The 13,705-nt window shown below is 37.4% G+C and overlaps 1 protein-coding gene across 9 annotated transcripts; it reads right to left on the reverse strand.

Annotated features, from left to right (window-relative positions):
* Nucleotides 1-82: 82 nt before the first annotated feature.
* mbd3b (methyl-CpG binding domain protein 3b) lies at nt 83-11,144 on the reverse strand. 9 transcript variants are annotated; one of them, XM_066647880.1, is made up of 8 exons: nt 8,139-8,359; nt 7,646-7,711; nt 5,036-5,195; nt 4,587-4,724; nt 4,408-4,498; nt 4,098-4,275; nt 3,106-3,258; nt 83-1,590 (listed from the first exon to the last, which is right to left on the reverse strand). In XM_066647880.1, exons 1-7 carry the CDS (start codon nt 8,246-8,248, stop codon nt 3,111-3,113), a joined length of 891 nt encoding a protein of 296 aa, XP_066503977.1. In that variant the 5' UTR covers nt 8,249-8,359; the 3' UTR covers nt 83-1,590; nt 3,106-3,110. The 9 variants fall into 9 exon arrangements, with proteins under 9 accessions (XP_066503977.1, XP_066503976.1, XP_066503978.1 ...); XM_066647879.1 differs by having other exon boundaries at nt 7,646-7,714; XM_066647882.1 differs by lacking the exon at nt 8,139-8,359 and adding an exon at nt 11,025-11,105 and having other exon boundaries at nt 89-1,590; nt 7,646-7,714.
* Nucleotides 11,145-13,705: the final 2,561 nt, after the last annotated feature.

The following is a 13,705-nucleotide window of genomic DNA, read 5'->3' on the forward strand; positions in this document are numbered from 1 at the left end:
TTCATTAGGTGGTTATTATGCAACTGTTCATATCACAACCCTGATGTACCGAAATCTTCAGTGGTTATGTTACTTATATTTTGTCTTCATGAATTTGCAAGTGAGTGCTAAGTTCTGAGACTGTAACTGCATTCATAGTACACTGATTTTTATTACATTTTCCAACAATGGGCCCCTGAAAAGGCTTAATAAAACTTGCTCAAATGGTTTTTGTCACTGACAAAGTAGTCAATAAAAGAGTCATTCACACACGGAACATACAGAAACACTTTACTCTGTAAAATGTCAAACTAACTGCAAGATGTTTAAACCATGGAATTATCTGTTCAGAAAAACAAACATGTAGTTTCAATCTCAAAATGTGCGTTTGTAAAAAAAAAAAAACTAAACAAAAAACGAACAAAACGAACTGTCAGAAATAATATGGAATCACTATTTACATTTCAAATTGAACTCAAATATATGTTCTGTGTTGAGTGCGACTGAGAACGTGTGAAGAGAGTATAAAAGAAAATATGAACAGCGCACATACATACAATATATATATATATATATATATATATATATATATATATATATATATATATATATATATATATATATATATATAAAGTAACTTCAGTAAGCACCATGGACTGAAAAACAAATGAAAAGTCATGGCAAGAGCTTATTTTGTTGTCTAAACCATTGTGCCCAAGATAACCATTTATGAACTTATCAATGTCTATACACTGAGATAAACATAAAAATCTACAAATACCTTTGTGGCAGTTTAGAATAAAACTTGTGAAAGCTGAATATTTTTCCATAAAAATGTAGAATACTAACCTTATTCCAGCATTAACATAATCAAACTGGTCAAACTGATCTTTCACCAAATATGTAGAAAGTACAATGTGCGAGAGGGATGCCACAGGTTTTAATGTAAATTAATATATTATAAACATGTCCCTTAAACCTTAACTAATTGAATATTTAAGAGGTTTTTTTGGCAAACGCCTAGGAATCTGTGAATCATGAAGCCCTATTTATTTAACCTGGTCAAAATTAGAGATCTATGTTCAATATAACACAAATTAAACTGTACTAATAAGGCTATTTCAAGCCTCCAAAACTCAACATGCCTTTCATATGACTCCTTCTGCAGTGCTTTATATTGCACAATACTGACTGCATCATTCTGTCATCACTGTAATGACCACAGATGATTGTATCATTAAAAGGACTGGTTAATTTTTACTTATGTCATCTTCAGATATCTCCACAACTACTTTGACTGGAGGACTAAGTGATTGTCACATCACTCCATATGATATCCACTGATACTCTTCAAACGCAAAGTGCCACTCGGGATCTACAAATGCTTTGTTCTTATAAGACAGTAAAAACTTTTAAAACACATAAAAAAGTTATGTCTGAAAACCCAACTGAGAGTCTTGGAGAGAAATCCCAACCAGTGATCTTAAACAGTGTCCCGTAGAGGAGTACAGGAGCATCTTGGTAAAAGTGTTAATCTGATCTTTTGAAGTGGGGAGTTGTGGTTGAACTTGTGTTGATAAACCTGTACGTAGGTAGTTCAAAATATCTGCCCTGAAAGAGAAAACATAAAAACAGCAATTAAAGACCTCATCATCATCGACATCATCTTTGCTGCTTAATCCATTTCAGGGTCACGGTGGCAACAGGGCAAGTAAATAAACCCAGGCACCTCTGTCCCCCGTAACTTCTACCAGCTCCTCCTGAGGGATCCCCAGGTGTTCCCAGGCCAGCTGGTAGATATAATCTCTCCAGCGTGTCCTACGTCTACCTTGGGACCTCCTTCCTGTTGGACTTGATTGATATACCTCCAGTGGGAGGCATCCTTATCAGAGGCCCAAACCACCATCAATATGAAGGAGCAGCGAGCTCCTCCCTAATCACTGAGCTCCTCACAAGATCACGGAGAGTACACCCAGCAACACAAATGTTTGTAAATTGAGAGCTTTGCTTTATGGCTCAGCTCTCTCTTCACCACGACGGTCCAGTACAGTGACCGCATTACAGACGCTGACCACCTAACCTATGGTCAACCTCACGATCCCTTGTGAATAAGATCCCGAGACACTTGAACTCCTAGGTTCTCACCCCCTACCTTAAGGGAGCATGCCACCTATTTCCAGGAGATAACCATGGCCTCAGACTTGGAGGTGCTGATCCACATACCAACTGCAAACTGTTCATGTGAACGCTGGAGGCCTCCATGTGAGGAAGCCAGAACAACAACATCATCCGCAAACAGCAGAGATGCAAACTCCTGAGCCCCTCAACGGAAGCCCTCCTGTCCCGGGCTATGCCTCGCCACCCTGTCCGTGAACATCAGGAATAGGAGTGAAGACAAGGCACAGCCCTGACAGGGTCCAATGCCCACAATGAATAAGCTTGACTTACTGCCGAGAATGTGAACATTACTCAAACTCTGAGAGTACAAGGACTGTACGGCTCGCCAAAAGGGACCCTGGCACCCCATACTCCCAGAGCACCTCCCACAAAATCACTCAGGGAACAAAAATGTGCCAGGAGCCAATTAAAGACTTATCATATTCTATCTCTGTTGACAGTGGGCTGTTCAATGCCAACTTATCCTGCAGTAAATTCTTCTTTATAACTTCTTATGTGAGTCTGTGTGAGAACCACATTTAAATTCTAAATTTCTAGTAATACTTCTTTGTCAATCTATCCTTTTTAGAGTTCTGGAATGCAACCAGAATAGGTTTGGGTTGAAATCTTTTCACTTTGGGATAAGGCTGGTTTAGGGTTTGTTTTCTAATTCAAAACAATACACCAGATTCAATTCTATATTCCCTTGCATTTACACTTTTGTGTGTTTGCTCTCTCTCTCATTCTCTAGTATAGTCTATATGTTTGTTTGGAACTGAAAATCTGTCTATAATAATCCATCCCTTAATAAGTGTGACTGGGTGGTTTAGGTTTCATATTTATCAGCAATAGTTGGGTTTGGTTCTCATGTCTCAAAGTTGCAGATAAAGATCAAGTTCAAGTTTTAATTTCATGCTGACCTGTATTCCATTGGTTATAAACAGCAGTGAGAGCTGTATGAATGCTCACCTTTGTTATACATCATCTTTGTCTTCATGACAGTTCCCCTCTTCTTTAAGTGCCTCTCCACCACCAGATGCCTCCTCTACGTGAGCCAACATGTCAGCCATAAGAGCCTCTTCCAACCGCTTCCTAACGTTATACACCAGCTCCTCCTGTTTCCTGAAACAGCCCAACAAACAATTCTTAAAGTTTAACTCCTAGGATTGCTCCTCTAAACATAAAAATGAGTCAATAAAAAGGTAACCTTCATGATTTTAACACTTTTTTTAATCAAATTCTGAGGATGTTTCCTCACCACTTGCTAGCTCTCCAGTCTGTTCCAGCATGAATCCTCAGCGTCAGTAAATGAGTTTAAAAAAATTTAAATTTTAAATAAAAAATAAACAACAGGATGTCATGATTTGGTATGCTAGGATTTCTGTTCATGGCAGAGAAAATGCATCTGGATTTTTTTTTAAACAATGGAGAAAACCCTAAACTTTGAAAAGCATGAAACCGAGGTGTAAAAATTGCTCTATTCCTGCTCCATAGGTGGGCAATAGTGATGTATGTTTGCTGTTTCATGTTACTTAAAAATTTGAGACACAGCTAACTGCATTACCGGACGTTGTACAAAACAAAACAACTTGAGTTACTAATGAGTTTCAGTGGTATTTCAAGCAGTGAAAAAAACATAAAAACAAGTTCAACGTCAGTCATGACACAAACCAGCAAACATTCTTTCGTCTGGCCAATCTGCATTACAGGTTAATGGCAGTGACAGTTTATAAGTACATATGCACTGCATTTCAAAGTGTAATTTGTTAAGCCTAGTCACAAGGCTAGCCATAGCTTTATAACAGTGCATTTACAAAGAAAATTAAACAATTTTATTCTATACTGCCAGTGATTTTTATCTCTGTTCTCTTGTTCATACATGGGTTGTTAGTGTACCATTTATTCCCACTAATTGGGAAAGTCAAAATAATATAATACGACCCATTTGGGCATCACCATACCTGATGTCCTCATCTGTGACAATGAAAGCTTTGCAGAGGGGCTGGGCTGTGTTGAGCCAAACACCAGGATTTTTCTCCACAGCTGCAGACAGCTGGCCTGTAATAGGAGCAGCGCTGGTGTGCAGAGCGCTAGCAATGGCTGATAATAGAGTTTTATCCGTACATCCAGGGCCCACTCCTACAGAAAATCAAAGTCTTTTAAAATATAATGTGAGCACTCCAACTCCACCATGCTAAAGCTAACATAACCCAAAGGGAAAACAAAACAGTGCAAGACTGCAGATTTAATATAACATAGTCCTGTACGCACCCTGTAAACCTTTTGGGAGCTCCATGGTTTTCACCAGTTCTTCAGCAATGTCATAAGCATTAAGGCCACTCAGCTTCTTCTCCCAAAACAGCTGCAGAAAAGATGAGCTCAAGATTAGTGGAATTAGAAAAATGTATTTAAACATTTCACAAACTTAAAATTACCCAAAGTGCATGCACCTGTCTGGGCTGGTCAACGGCCTTCTGTGGATCCGTTTTAACTTTGTTGCTGGGGTGGTTGGTAACTTTTGTGACTGGCTGTTTGAAAATGGAGGCTGTCTGTCGAACTGGAAGAGATGTATTCAGGTCTGGTTTGCCCTGTAAAGCACAAATAATTCAAAGGCCTGGGGCAAATATGAAAACTGACTAACTGACATAGTTAAAACTAAATTCATTGAGTTGTAATCTAACTTCATGAAGAGTAAAAAATAATCTGCAACAAATTACTTGACAAGCAATCATACTTTAATAATAACCATAACAATAACCAAAAATCAAATTATTATTTAAATGATTAATAATTCCTTTTTACAACATTAATGCTGGTGACTTCTATATGCACTTCATTGTTCTAATTATAATTTTACTACGCAAAAGATTTTTTGATGCAATAAATCATCTGCCCTCACCTTTGTCTGACTGTTGTTATCATAGCGGAGCCTCTGTCTGCTCTTGTTCAGTTTGCTCATGAGCATTTTGCCTGTGCGGAAATCGAAGGAGCTGAGATCCATGGAGTTGCCAAGGTAACGAGCCAGCTGTGGCTTGCTCCGGAACTTCTTTCCAGTAGGACTGGGAGCATTAAAAAAAAAAAAAAGTATGAATCTTAAGAGGAGACTCCACTCAACTTCACAAATACAAAACATAAGAAATAGCATGACAACAAAGCATTTTCACAAAGACACATAATACAGGAAATGCATGAGTTTGCTTTTATCAAAACAATGACATACGGAAAAGCAAACCATGACATGCACTGATTACAGCCTGGTCAGTCATGTCAAACTGGGAAAACACTTTCAGGACAAATATAAATTACACACATTCACTGACTGTTGATGTGATGATGAAAATTGGCGCTAACGTCAATAATGTAAATTAGCGATGCACCAATACTTTTTTGTTGACACCAGAATTGGGTAATACTTTTATTCTTACAAAAACGTTTAAAGTAAAGACATTAAAGTATATTATTTTTTGTCTAATTTCAGATTTTTATATTAAATGTAATTTTATAGAAATATATATTAAATACTTAAAAACATTTTATGCATTAATCTTATAACTTTTACCAATGTATACTTTTATAAATAACTAGACACAAGTAGATCTGCATGATACCAACCCAATAATGGGAGCCCAGAAATGTATAGGTGCATCCCTAAATATAATGAAATGATGCATGATATTTTCTCCTTTTTTGATGAATCTGCCTCAGTCCCTAAACTGGACTGTAAATCAATGTTTTAGGTTAAAACTTGGTTAACACTTATGGATAAATACAGACCTAAATTTATCTGTCAACTACAAGGTCTATTTTGATTGTAAAACTTTATTTCTACATTTATCAGCAGTGAGTGAGAAACCAATTCATAGTTCTCAATGAAGTATAACAAAATTCAACACCAATTTATCCAAGTATTTCAGAATCTTTAAATTTACATTCATAAGGTTAATCTAACTCTTCTTCCCAAAAATGGTAATATATAATTAAAGATTGCCTTACATGCATGGAATTGTTTGTGTTTATTGGTTTGTTAATTTTGGCACTGGCACATCAATTAGTTCACGTTCCAGAAAAAAAAACTCAGGAGAGAGCAAGGCACTTGGTTATTAATTTAATTATATTACCAGTAAATTCTCATATTAATGATCATATCAATTTACAAAGTTCTTTGACAAATTTATCCAGATCACCTTAAAAAACGTATAAATATTTTTAAACGTGTTTATAGTATTCTTTCACAGAATACAGACCTATATTAATCAGCATCATGATGGCTGTAAGAGCATAATTATTTAAACAAACCCACAATGGGACAGAGCTTCCACACCAGAAGGGGGTGGAGTGTCAAATGCTGTTGCAACTTAGCCAAACCCACAAAAATTAATATTCAAGACATCCATATCCCTAACATAACCTTAATTTCCTGTAACTGTTTATTCACTGATTCAAAAAAAATTACTGTAAACTAATACTAGCCATATAAATGTTGTAACCTAAACACCTAAACCTAAACATATGTAATGTTATGTTTAGAACGCTTCTGTATTTAATTAATTCTACACATCTTTCCCAGACATTTCTAGTGAACATCTATAAGCTCTGAAATTACTGAACATTTTACAACTACAAGCTGCTCAAAAAAGTTTACATTTATAGCAGGTATGAGTATATTGCTTGTATGAAATTATGAAGCCTGCAGAATTTTTTTTTCAATGGTTTTGTGAAAGCAGTGTGTTGTAGACTCTCTCCTCCAGTCCATTTTTGTTTTTGTTAATTTTTATATATTGTAAATTAATGGAATAGATTATAACACATTATGTTATCCAACAACAGCTCTAAAATTGAAAACAAGTCTGAAAATTATAGATGATATATTACTTAGCACAAAGCAGATCCCATGTCCAATACAAAAGTCACCAACCTTATTTAATTTTGGGATTCCTTGTGCTGTGATAAGTTAAAAGAAAAAATGCACACAATTCTGAGTCCTGGACTTAAGAGGTCCGGGAAAATATCACTGTAGGTTTTTCTAAACTGAAAGCCAGTCTCTCAAAAATTACAAACGGTTAATACTGAAAACATAAGCATTATATTTAGCAGTTGTGTGTTATTTTCAGGAAAATTATATGATTTCTACTCTTTGTTGATACTTAAATATTAAGATAATGTGCTTTGTGACTGCTTCAACAGGTAATAAAATGAAGGGTTGTTTCTGACTTTTGTTTTGTATTGTATTTGTGAAGCTGCAGCTGAGCTCCACGGCGTCAAAACATACACATCCCCATCATTTTAAACACAGCCAGACTACATTATGACGATATTTCTTCAGTTTAACCCATCAATTCTATTACACTGGACTGTTTGTACAGTGCAATTAACAGCATGATTTCACAGGAAACTCGGTATGACTGAAGACATGAAGATGTCATGCAAATCTGGCCATGGTCTTTTTGACCACTGCTTTCAAGCTTGCAAGACGTGCAAACAATGAAGTTAGATAAAAACACCAGCCTACCACAAACTAAACAAACGACCCGCCTCCCCTCTCTCTCGCCTCTGCTCTTCCTCCTCTTCCTCACCTCTGCTAAAGGAGCAAACAAAAAACAAACAGGGTCGTCCATTTCTGCTGATGGCCGAACTGTGTCTTTGGTATGAGTAAATAAAACCACATGCTCGGCTGACTGAAAATAGCACTGACACCGCACATCGGCTCATAGCTTGGGCTTGTGTTGTGCATGTTTTCTAACCAAATGAAATCCCGCCCAGACCTGGTTCTGATAGAGCGGTGTAATGCCACTTCAGCACACCATTCATGAAGCTAAAGTTTGATTCTGATTCGAATTTTCCGTTCCGTTCAACGGTGCAACAGTTATTTTAATGTGGCGTCACGGGGGGAACGGATTATTCGAATGAGAAGCCTAAGAAGCCGGAAAGTAACTATTACACCACTTAAGGTGGAACGGAAAATTCTTATGAGACGCCAATCACATCCCCTTCTCGCTCAGTACCTAAAATAATAGACATCGCTTTTCCCCGCTGACAAACCCGACTTTCGGGTCACTTCTTCCCTTTTCCAGCCCTTTGGGAGAGCCGAGCACTCCCACCTTTTCCTCTCCATGATATCCACGATTCTATCCACCGATTTGGCGAAGGTTTTACGTGTTTTCCTCAACCGTACATTAAGGTTTTTGCTTCTGTTGCTGCCCCCTCCTCCCTCCTGACTTTAACATGAGCTCTTTGTGGTAGCGATGCCGGACCCGTGAACGAATCTCATAAGAATCGATTCCTATTAATAAATCGGCAGAACCGACTCACAGTTCTCCAATGAACCTTATTTTGTTGCAACATGTTCGTACTATTTCTGTCCGCTAATAGCAGCATGTTGTTAATGCATTTAGTTTACAACGTGGTAATAATTGGTGACATAATTTATAATGTGTGACCACAAATTATAGAAATTGTCCTAATGGATCCCAGTGAATAATTTATAAGTCATTTTGTGCTTTATATCTTGTTTAACCTTCTGTGAAGACCCATGTAAACACCTCTTGGTTATGTGTCATGCACAGGTTTGCAGTCACACTAACATACACACCTCCAAAATCTCAACAATATTCCATGCAGATCTGCAGAGTTGTGAATAAAATAAATGCAGATTGGCTATCCAATATCCTCAGCCACAAAACCCAAACAATTCTCAAACACAGCTAACGGTAGAAACAAAATTGGGTAATTACACACATTTATGACTCACACTTAAAATAATATAATAATAATTAGTCTTAAAGGGACATTCATGATTTTAATAAATACATACTTTTATAAAATTTCTAGGGATATTTTCTCATTATTTGCTAGACCTTGTTTGTTTGCTTGCTTAAAAAGCAGTCTAATGTGCTTTTACACAGCCTGTGTCAAAATGCGTCTCAGTCCAGTATGCTAGGCTTCTGGGTTTTTTAGAAAACGGTGAGAACTCCATATGTTGAAAAGCACAAAAAGATAAAGATATTGCTCTATTCCTGCTCCCTAGCTGGGTAATATTGACTTATATTTGCTGTTTCTGATTAGCTAAGGTGGAAATGTCTCCAAATTCAGGAGATGGCAAACTGCATAAACACAGACACAAAGTCCCACAAAACTAAAAATCTTGAGATACAAATGTTTTTTTCTGTTTTAATTAAAACAATAAATAAAAATATACAGACAAGTTAAACTTTAGCCACATACAAACTGTTTTTTCCCCTCAAACATACCATTCCACCTTAAAAGACGCAGAGCTTCTGAACGTAAACAAACTAATGAGAATCATCGTTGCCACAATCATAGATGTTCACTTTAGAGTCAAAACAGTACACTCTTATTTTTTCCAAATGGAGCATGAGACTTTCTCAATTGTTATTAATAAATGTTGGCTTGGATACTGCTGTTATGTTAAAATATTTTGGCTGACAGAAACGCTGACATATGAACCAATGTTAAGTGAGTCATATCAAGAAATTCATTCACAGGGGTGCAACCCTTACAAACAATTTGGATACATTTTCCTCATTAGACCATGGCTTCCAAGGTGTTCCAGCTATGGGTTTAGAAAGGTACATTTGCACTCATCTGAAAGTAGAACTAATGGACAATAGTTGCCTATTTAAACATACTTACACAAAGTGAATTAAAATAACTGAATATAATATTGATCAAATATATACATATAACATCTCTGACAAAGACAGCACTGCTGGGCCACACACTGTATATAAACAATCTCACTCATTAAGTGTCTGGACGGTGAGTTTAGTTAATCTTATGGGTAAAGATGTTTTATTTACAAAGCACAACGTAACTATAAAAAAGAACTTAACTAATAATTCTGCTATCCCTTCAGCCTGGGACGAAAATGAACCACTGAATCGGTTTATCAAACCTTAAGGCCGATTACGGTTCTAATGAGTCGGTTCACAAAAAATAACGAACATCCCTTCGCTACTTTGTGGACACGTTTCTTTTGTCGCTGTGTAAATCGTTCCGCCGTGCCCGGGGCCGCATCACTCTTCCCGTTGCTCAGGCCGCCAAGGGATCCCTCCGCTCGTAAAAACACATTGACACTCTAGCGTAGATAAACCTGGTTACAACCCAAATAACCACATTTCAATCCCTGAGCTGACCGGCGTTTTACTATAAATTGACAATATCAATTTATATTTTGTCCTGTACTAGACATTTACGTCAGTTGTAAAATGATTAAATGCGTTAAACGAACGGAAACCAGCATAATTGATGGTAATACAACGGTATCTTTACATTCTCGACAGGTTTAAACTTGAAATTTAACGGTTAACTGTTACGTTAGCAGGATGCAAACAAACGCTGCAATTGTTATGAGGCACGGGAAGGAATAAGCGTGGTAAATCATACAACTGAATGAAAATTACGGTTTTACGAATTAACGCCATACTCAGAACGTAAAAGTCGTAAAGAGCAGCGCTGTCATAATTAGAGCTTTGATAATAGGCGAGTAGTAAAATTAGACGCCTGCCGTTTAGCCGTAACAAAAATTTGAACTCGCTCAGACTGAATGTTAAGGTTAGCCTAGGTCAGCCCGCAGACAAGCACGTCTTAAATCCCATTTTAATATGTACTGTTGTTTTTCAGAAGCTGCTCACAAAGTGCAGAGAAAATAGTTTAATTAGACGTGATCAGGCAAGCTAGCTAGCTTTGTCATCAGCTGAATAAAGACTCGGTGCGGAAAGCTTTATCCAACGTTTCAATTTTGTGCACAAGAAAAAGGATCTGCTATTAACAGAAACACTGCGTCGAGTCTCATAAACACGCGAAAACGACGTCGTCTGGCGAACGTATTCGGCGAGTGTTTAATTTGAGATTTTAATTTGGGTACTTACTCGTTTTTCTCCATCTTGCATGCTGTTTCGATGTCTCCTGGTGAATGTTAAATCCCCTCTTCTCTCCACTTTCACTCCCCTCCCCCTGCAATGAAGCAAATGAAAGACATAATGCGCGCTACAGGGGAATGAAGCTCAGTGCAGAGAAATACAGTAGAGGCGAAGCAAAAAACGTAACGAAAACAACCTACTTTCCTTTTTTTACGAGCCCATTTTTATGGTGAAGACAAGATCGCTCGTTATCCCTCTATTTTGCCTGTTTGACTGTCCGGCTTTCACGAGGCGCTAATGTTCATGCCGTTGTCTGCAGTTGTATAATATTACTAATTGCTCCCAGTCACAAGGGCATTCCATTATAAAGGCTTTCTATGTCCACAATGTCCACGTTATAAGACACAGCGATGCATATATATCAGCGCTGACACTAACGTGGTGGTGTTAGTGATCAGACACAGCATTACTGTTGGAGGTTTTAAACCCTTCAGTGGCCCTGCTAAACTGAGAATAGTCCACAGCGTCCTATGGGCAGTGACCTGTGAAGAACTTATTGACGGAGGAGGAGAACACAAAATATACAGAAACAGATGAGCTACTGTCTCCAACTTTATATGAACACAGTGGACCAACAAGGTAGGTGTGTCTAATAGAGTGAACAGTAAGTAAACACTTTATAAACTGTAGAAGCAGTGCTGTGTCTGATCCACTGGTACCATTACAACACACACTGACACACTACTATGTCAGTGTCACTGCAGCACGGAGAATGATCGACCACCCAAATTACACCTGCTCCATGGGTGTCCTGACCGTTGAAAAACAGGGTGAAATGTATGTAAAGTATAAAGAGCAACAGACGGTCCACAGAATGCACAGTGAGTGTAGGAACAAAAAGTGGTCATAATATTATGGCCCATCAATGTTTAAACATGTATCTCTTAATTTTAAACCTTTAAAACCTTAACTTCCAATGGAAGTCACTGTAAAATATTTAAAGTTTTTGAGTATTTCTTTTGGTCCCTTCATCATGAAATTTTCAGAGAATGTGTAAACTGCTGAAGTGAACTAAAGATTGACACAAATAGAGAGCGAATATATAACAGTCTCCATTAGAGTGCTTTTTGTTTCATAATGCACCAAATTTTTTTCAATGGGTGACAGGCCTGGACCTGTATTCGTTTTTAGCCTGGAGGATGTGGCATTCATGATTTCCACAATAAATGTAAAATTTTGATTTGTCAGACCTCAGAACACTTTTCCACTTTATCTCAGTCCATCTTAAATGGGTTTGGGCCCAGAGAAGGCAGTGGCAGTTCTGGATCCTGTTCATATATGGTTTCCTCTTTGCATGATAGCGTTTTAACTTTGATATGAAGATGAAGCTATGAACCGTTTTCAGGGAAAATTACCACCTTAGGCCCTGAAGACAACAAACAGCCAGTATGGATTTCAGGCCTTGTCCCTTTTAATGATAATATGTATTGTAGATGATGAAATCCCCAAGTTCTTAATTATTATAAGTTGAGAAATGTTATTCTTGAATTGCTGTATTATTTGCACATACTGTCTTTCACAGAGCGGTGAACACTTCCCCATCTTCTGAAAGACTCAGTCACCCTAAGGTGTTTTTTTTAAACTCAGTCATATCACTTGATATGTTGTCAATTAATATCATTTATTTATTGTAATAACAGAACTTTAACAGTCTTTTGTTCCCTGCCCCCACTTTGTAACATGTTGCAAAAAGTACCCATACCCAAGTGTCATACTTTAATACAGTCGTAGATGTCAGTCACCACACAGTATCAAGCCCTAACTGTTTTTCCAAGTTCTGTTGAAAGACGATTCTTTCATAAATGTTTTACTGTCATTCACTGGAAGTTAAATTAATGTTTGACATGATCCAAACTTGCTAAAGTCTCTCAGTTATTTTACAAAACAAACAGATTATAACCTGAAAAAACATATAAATAGCTGCAAAGAGCTACAAAAGCGATAAAAGGCATAATACACACACACACACACACACACCTGCATGACACACAAAATGCATGACTGGATATATATCTACTCATTGTGAGTAATTAAATTAGCAAGAATGAAACAAATATACTCCCAATCCCAAGATTTGCTATTACAGGAAAATTTTTCCACATAGTTGCCCCTTAGACAAATGTAATATATATATTACATTTATATATATAAATGTGTCTTATTCACAGATCACATGCTTTACTGTGAAATGTCTATCTTGAAACTAACAATCTCTTCGAACTATTCCAGTCTGGATTCCATCCCTTCCACACCACTGAAATAGCCTTAATAAAAATATTGAATGATCTTCTTTTAGCCGTGGATTCTGGCTCTTTCTCTGTCCTGTTACTATTAGATCTGAATGCAGCTTTTGACACAGTAACCCATTTTTCTGTCCAGGGTGCAGGAGCTGGCCATTGATAGTTACGCACTGGAGTGGTTCACATCATAACTAACTGACAGAAAACAGTTCATTACCCTTTCTGTTCACACTTCTTACGCTTCTCCTGTTACTCAAGGTGTACCTCAAGGATCAGTCCTTGGGCCCCTTCTTTTCACTGTATACATGCTTCCCCTTGGACATATCTTGCGTCATTTTAATATTGACTTTCACCGCTATGCGAATGACATCCAGATTTATTTTAGTACTA

The sequence above is a fragment of the Hoplias malabaricus genome, chromosome 16 (genome assembly GCF_029633855.1).
Source record: "Hoplias malabaricus isolate fHopMal1 chromosome 16, fHopMal1.hap1, whole genome shotgun sequence".
Lineage (NCBI taxonomy): Eukaryota > Metazoa > Chordata > Actinopteri > Characiformes > Erythrinidae > Hoplias > Hoplias malabaricus.

Bases quoted from the DNA above. Each gene is read 5' to 3' on its own strand.
- mbd3b (XM_066647879.1), bottom strand. From the start codon at position 8,248: ATGGAGAGGAAAAGGTGGGAGTGCTCGGCTCTCCCAAAGGGCTGGAAA. The intron at 7,715-8,138 runs GTACTGAGCGAG...TTGCTCCTTTAG, and splicing joins AGCGATGTCTATTATTTTAG to CAGAGGTGAGGAAGAGGAGG. The intron at 4,725-5,035 runs GTGAGGGCAGAT...TGTGCTTTACAG, and splicing joins ATAACAACAGTCAGACAAAG to GGCAAACCAGACCTGAATAC.